This window comes from Lathyrus oleraceus, chromosome 3 (genome assembly GCF_024323335.1).
Source record: "Lathyrus oleraceus cultivar Zhongwan6 chromosome 3, CAAS_Psat_ZW6_1.0, whole genome shotgun sequence".
Lineage (NCBI taxonomy): Eukaryota > Viridiplantae > Streptophyta > Magnoliopsida > Fabales > Fabaceae > Lathyrus > Lathyrus oleraceus.
This window is the reverse complement of record NC_066581.1, coordinates 233408163-233415149: the sequence shown is the minus strand read 5'-3', so window position 1 is coordinate 233415149 and position 6987 is coordinate 233408163. Positions and strand designations below refer to the sequence as shown.

The 6987-nt window shown below is 37.9% G+C and overlaps 1 protein-coding gene across 1 annotated transcript; it reads right to left on the bottom strand.

Annotated features, from left to right (window-relative positions):
- Positions 1-653: 653 nt before the first annotated feature.
- On the bottom strand, positions 654-2590 carry LOC127130603 (uncharacterized). Its single transcript, XM_051059583.1, has 5 exons — positions 2386-2590; positions 2130-2197; positions 1818-2057; positions 804-1745; positions 654-710 (listed from the first exon to the last, which is right to left on the bottom strand). Exons 1-5 carry the CDS (start codon positions 2588-2590, stop codon positions 654-656), a joined length of 1512 nt encoding a protein of 503 aa, XP_050915540.1.
- Between the last annotated feature and the right edge of the window lie 4397 nt (positions 2591-6987).

Sequence of the window (6987 nt, the reverse complement as noted above, 5' to 3'; positions counted from 1 at the left end):
AAGCATGTGGGGAGAAAACCTAGAAACTGGCATAAAACGTTAGATCAAGTTTTGTGGGCTTGTCGAACATCTCCAAAAGAAGCAACGAATTCGACTTCATTTAAATTGACCTATGGACATGATGTTGTTTTACCAGTCGAAATATATTTGCAATCAGTTAGAGTGCAAAGGCATCACGAAATCCCATCAGATATATATTGGAGTATGATGATGGACGAATTAGTTGATCTAGACGAAGAAAGTTTGCGTGCACTGGATCTAATAAAGAGACAAAAAGAAAGAGTCGAAAAGTTTTACAATAAGAAAGTAAAATTCAAGACCTTTTTAGTTGGTGATCTTGTCTGGAAAGTAATCCTTCCTATGGATCGAAAAGATAAATTAATGGGGAAATGGTCTCCTAAGTGGGAAGGACCTTTCCAGATTTTGAAAAGTTTTTCAAATGGTGCGTATGAGATTGAAGAGATAGGAAAAGACGAAAGAATCTTAAAGATAAATGGCAAGTATTTAAAAAAATATAAGCCCATATTACAAGAAGTAAAAATAGCAGTAGAATAATTGTAAACGTAATGGTGATAGCTTTGCTAAACAGAAATGGCAATCAAAGTTATTACAGAGAAAGCCTCAAAGGGCTGAGAATGGTTAAACTAATTCGACTACAATTTGAGACTAGCAAAAGTTTCCTTCAACGTGGCGAATTTCTTTCTCTGAAACTGGAGTCGATGATCACAAAGACTTTTGTGAGTAGAGAAAGTCTCAATCTCTTGACTAAGTTGTTGAGCATGTTCTGCATGTCGAGTACCCACCTTCAGTTCGCCGTCAATCTCATTCTGCTTAGGTTGTTGTATGGATGCTTTGCGCTTTTTCTCTTGGGAGATTTTTTCTTGAAGTGCTGCTATTTGTTTCTCCCATTTCTGGATATTATCATCATAAGCAACAATTTCTTTGATATAAGTTTCAGAAAGCTGCTGCAGCTTTGAAACTTTGTCAGTCGAAGTTGCAACAGCATCCCATTCAGCAATTTGAGTCTCAGATTTTGTAGAGATTTGCTGGGAAAGATCTCTTTGACGATGAAGGTCTGCAGTCGCCAAGTCAATGAGGGTCATCAACTCCATCACAAAATTGCCAACCTCGGCAGAAGTTTCCAAGACGTTTATTTGTTTCAAAACTTTCTTGAGTTCAATGTGAGCAAGGGCGTTTTCTTCCAAAACTTTGAACAAATCAGCATCAAGGAATTTCGTCTTAATCTTGGTCAAGATATTGTCAAGAGATGGTGCTTCAGAAGTGGCCCCAGAAGTAGTCAAACTGCTCTGCAAAGAATCTTGAAAATTAAAACGAGCACTAAGCATGGCCTTCAGATATTCTAAAGGTTTCTGCACTTTGAGACTCTCAAGCTCTTCACGAGAAAAACTAGTCGAACCAGTTGATACGGCACTTCCTTTGGTCTGGCCGGAAGCGGGTTGAGCGTTTCGTCCTGAAGTTTGCCCAGCATCTGGTTGTTTCGACTGGTCATCCTCATCTTTAGCAGCTTCTTCTTCATGGTCCTCTTCGACCCCAGCTTCCATATCAGTATCGTCGCCCTGATTTGCAGCATTTAATCCTGGATGAGGAGGAGATTCGTCTTCAGAAGCTTCACCCATTGTAGCGTCGAATTCTGGTACAGTCTTCCTGTCATGATCCATTGTATTTTCTTCTTGGACTGTCTTTTCCAGAGTTTTCTCAGAGCTCCCTTCGACAACCAGTTGTATCTGGAAATAATTATAGGTTAGAAGAAAGAAATGCAATGAAGATGAACATAGATTGTCGAAATGAGGATTTACCTCAGGAATCTCAGTATTAAGACTAGATTTCCCACTCTCTGTATCCTTCGATTGAAGTTTGGAAGTTGGAGGGACTTTGTGAGCTGACTTAACAATAGATCTTTGGGAAGACACCTTCTTGATTTTCTTCTTCTTCCGAGGAGGGGGGATTGGCTCTGGGGATTCGTCACCAGATTCTTCATTAGGAACTTTCTCCTCTTCATTCTTTCTTTTTTGGACTGATGGGGGTTTTCGACTTACCTAGTCATGCAGACCAAAGCCAATTAGTTTCTTAAAAAGAAAAAGAATAAATGGAAAGAGTGAGTTTTGTACCTTTGTCGAAGGTTTCTTAGCAGCACTTGGTGACGCTTCGACAGAAGTTTTCTTGGTAATCCTTACGGCTAAGGAAAGAAAGGAGATTTAGAAACGAATATAAGAAATATATGATAACACAGTTAGAATAATAAAGAAAAAAAATCATGTTTTCTGTGAACACCTTCAAGAATGGGATCTTCCACACGAACGTGTTCTATTCCAATATGAAGGTGTCCTTGGTATTCGTCCAGATGATACTTAGTCGGAACCACACACTCAGCAGGTTTTTTGTAATGTTGACGAAGAATTTTCATATAGTCCCCACAAACAAACCAATCTGGAAATGAAGGGCTAAATGCCACGCCAAATTCAGTAGTTGGCAAAGGAGGAAACTTTGGTGGATGACAACTGAAAGGCAGGTCATAGCGCGTCTCTGGTCGAACATTTGAAGGCAATGACAATTTTTCAAACTTCTCCATCAATTTACATTTTAATTCTGCTGCTGCTTCGTGTATGGTTCGACTAAGATCATCAGGTCTATACGCAGTTTCGAAATATTTTTGAAATTTTTGTATTTCTCTAATGTGTCTTTGAATACCTCTTTTGGTCTGATCCTGCACGAAAGCAAAAGCATTTTTTAAATGTGTAGTGAAGGCTGTTACGTCAAAAAATCTGGTAGAATAATAATCCTTCCACCACTCATCAAACTCAGGAGTACATAGAAAAGATGGTCGAAAGATCACTGGTCGAATGTCAAGAGAGTCATCAGTCAGTTTCTTCGACAGTTCTTTGCTCTCATCTTCAGTATGAAGGGAGTTGTAAAAAATGATGGATCCTTTCTTGGGAAATAGGGGTCGAGGTTTTATTTGGATCAAGCCAAACTGTCTCGAAACTAGATTAGGTTGATAGACTATCAAAGCTATTTGGGTTTTGGTTGCGTTACGATGGGAAAAAAGGAGCCTGGGGGTTAAAAATGATTCCCAAACATCCAAAAATATATTTTCATCCTTTTGCATTTCCAAGGGCAGTTGTTGGGTAAACCATTCAGGTCCAATTTTCCTGCTAGCAAAGGGTGCCATGGTCGAAGTAAAATGATACCTTTTGGCAAACATCATGACATAACTTTTGAAAGCTTGTCGAAGGCTAATTCCTTCATCAGTTGGCGTTAGTTGCACCAACCTAGGCCATTCGACAGTCTTGTCCTTCACTTCTTCTTCGTCCACTTCTTGTTCTACAGGAAGAGAAGCTTCAAAGGTGACATTGAGCCATAATTGTAAAAGCCATAAAGGTCCTGACAAATTGATTTTACCTTGGTCTTTGATGGTTTTCAAAAGATTTACACTCTCACTCAAAGATTCGTAAAGATTCGTAAAGATTCGCCAAAATCATTTCACTTAAGCAAAGTTTGGTGCCTGCGAGAAGCTGATTAGCCATGGTAATGAATCTCTTGGCAACTTGGAGGGAACAAGAGCAAAACACATATTTTGATAGCCACAGAGTCAAAAAGGCTATGTGTTCGACATCCTAGACTTCTGTGGTACTCTTGTCATGATAATAAGACATAAATAAAGAGTATGGAGCAAAGCTAGTGTCGAAAGCGATGGTATCTTCGTTTAGGTTAGTGGGGTCGAAATCTATCCTATTGGGGCGAAGGCCAATGATGGCTGCTGCGTCGAAGAGAGTGAGTGTAACCATCCCACAAGGAAGGTGAAAAGTGTTATAGGTACTATCCCAAAAATAGAGGGAAGCTAAAAGCATATTGGGGCAAATGTTGGGTCTTGCTCTCGACAATTGAATGAGGTCGAAAATACCTACTGTAACACCTCAAAATTTGCCCTCCTCTCTTGGGACTAGCTTAACATATTGCATTGCATTTTTAGGTCATTAGGCATTGCATATTGCATATCATATGGTTACATTGTGCAAATCATTCTCCCAAGTCTTGATCAGAAGATGAGGAAGTCAGAGTGCAAGCTAGGGTTTTATTGATTGATCATTGGCCATCTGAGGATTGGGCTATGAATTAGGGTTTCATGATTCTCAAAGGATATTGGTCTTCATCTTGATTGAAGTGATACATCATCATCATCATGGTTTGATTTCATCAAGTGTTGAAGCTTATTCCTTGAGATTAGGGTTTTGACCATTGGTCAACCCTAATCAGTTGCATTAGACCAATCAGGGCATGATCAGGAGATGGGGTCTATGATGGAGATGGGGATCATCCCATGGTTTTATGGAGATTATTGAGGCTAGGGTTTCATCCTTGAGCCATTGCATCAGAAGATTGGGGTTCAGATTGATCAGTGCATTGCCAAATTCATCTATCAGCTGAAAAGTCAATTGTGGTCAACTGTACATGATTTTATGGATTTGGAGGTGGAAATGAGTTGGATACACTTCATTCATGTTGAAACAAGTGTTATTTGATATGTCAAAGCTCAAGAATGGAGAAAATCAAGTCAGAACAAAAACTGCCAAAAATAGAAAGTGACTTGTAATGGAAGTTTCCAAAAATGGAAAGTTTTGACCTCAAGACCACGTGTCCAAGGAAGCTTCAAATGAAAATTTGTTCAACATGAAAGTTGTAGATCTTGGTCTAACCTTTCCAAAAAGTCCAAGAACTTGAAAATCCCATGTATGGTTGACAAGTTACGGTCCATTCAATTTCAAAAATGACCCATAATCTGAGGGGCATAACTTCCACATGGGGTGTCCAAATTGAGTGATCTTTTTATGCACAAACTCCATTTGACATGTACTTTCATGGTGCATAATTGGATTTCATCAAAAATGGTCAATGCAAAAAGTCAAATTTCAACTGTACAGTTAAAAGTCCAGGGGCAAAATTGTCCAACTTGAGAAATAATGAGAATTTTGGAATGGGGATTTTTGCAACACTTCACAAATGTTATTTGGAAATTGTTGGTATGGTCATAACATGTCAAGGCCTCATGGTTGAAGATTTCACTTTTGAAATGAACTTGAAGATGAATGACATTACCATGACATAGTGAAATTGCAAATTACATATCCAATCAACATGAGACAAGTTGCAACAGCTCACACATGTCATTTTGAGAGTGTGTGAGCTGTCAATGAGCTGTCAATGAGCTGGCATGTGAAGTTACTATTTTGCCCTTGCTTGGAAAATAACAATTTTGCTAATCATTTCCATTTTGATTAATTTGGTGATTAAGGCTTGTTTAAGTGGGAGTATATATTCTTAATCCTAACTAACTTCAGATCAGAAATCACAATTCACCAAAAATCACAATCTCAAACTCTCCAATTTCTCAAAAAAACCTCAAGAACACATCAAGCTAAAATCCATCGAATCTCTTCCAATTCTTCATCATCTTGCAAAATTCCTTTTGGTTTGATCTCGAATCATCTCATGCTCCATCTGTTTTGGTAATTCAACAACAAACATACACCAAATCGCAGTTGTTTATACAAGGTGCATCCATGGTGAATCCGAATTTCTTCTTCTAGAAGCCATAGCAATTGATCCTGAGCATTGCCTTCGACTTCTTGGAGCTTCTAGTCCATCTGTTTTGACATTACACGCGCGAAGAACATCAATCTCGACACTGCCATCCTCAGGTACTCAAAATTCGAGTTGCATGATTCTTCAAATTGTTGTATGTGTTTGGTAGAGTGTTTATCATAGATCATCGTGACGCTTTTGGTTTATGAAATAGTGGATTGTAGCTCGAGTTATGTGGATTCAAAGTTATGTTGCCAAACCCTAACTCCTTCGATCCGTGAGATTTAGAGACAATTAGGTTAAGCCATGGGCATATTTGGATTCTACGTTAGGAGACCTTTCCAACGCCTATTTGATTGTGGATTTTGGTGAAGGTTCAATGTTCATGTGTTCTTGGAGTTCTGGGTTGAAGACGATGCAGTTCTGGACAAAAGTGGCGTTTAATCCGTGTTTTCGTTTGAACTTTTAAAAGTAGTGTTTCCCGCGCCCGCGTGTGCTTATTTACCATACTGCCACTGTTATCATTTAATTAATTAAAACAATTCAAATAATTATTAAAAAAATCACACAAATCTTAAAAAATTCATAGAAAATTATTGGAAAGTCAAAAAAATGTGAGGATTTTTTCTATAGTTCCCATTTTCCCTGTAGAATTTTATGGACATAATTTTAGAAATTGTGCTTGGTGAAAAATTGGTTTGACCTAGGGTTGTTTGACTTGTGGTATATTTGTGCACATTTTGCCATTTTTGATGTGAAATTCTCATGCCTTAAAAGAAATGCTTGAAAATTTTTATGGTGATTGTAGACATGCTGATGGTGATTTACATATAAATTTTGTGAATTTTGGATACCTGGTGATTGAGTTATGAATTTTTGAATCTAGGTGTGACAATTTGTGTCACACCTAGCTAGGTCAACTTTCTGGATTTATTTTCATGACCTAGAGATGTTAGAATGGAGTGAAATTTTGTATGATGGATCATTGGTATGTTGAGATGCTATGTACATTTTTCTGGATTTTTATGTGGCATTTTCAATTTGATTGATATTTTTCATCTCTGTTGGTCAATTATGCAAGTTCATGTGACACATGTTTGTAAATTTAATGTGAAATGCTCATATGGTTCTGGATAAACATGAAATTTGGTATGCTGGTTGTAGACACATTGTAGGACATCCCTGGTTTGGTCCCATTCATTTCTTAATTGTTTTCATTGACTTATGAATTTTTGAAGTGAATGCATGTGTTGATGTTATGGTTTGGCTTGAATAATTGTGTCTGTTTTTCTTGATTTTCATTGACATAGTTCCTTTTGTCCAATTGAGCTGAAAACTGACATGCTATACCTTGAATATGTCCTGTTTAGGTGTAAATTATTTGAG

Coding starts and splice junctions, on each gene's coding strand:
- LOC127130603 (XM_051059583.1), bottom strand. CDS start 2,590: ATGGAGAAGTTTGAAAAATTGTCATTGCCTTCAAATGTTCGACCAGAG. Junction 2,058..2,129: donor CTAAGAAACCTTCGACAAAG/GTACAAAACTCA, acceptor CTGCATGACTAG/GTAAGTCGAAAACCCCCATC. Junction 711..803: donor AGATTGACGGCGAACTGAAG/GTGGGTACTCGA, acceptor CATCGACTCCAG/TTTCAGAGAAAGAAATTCGC.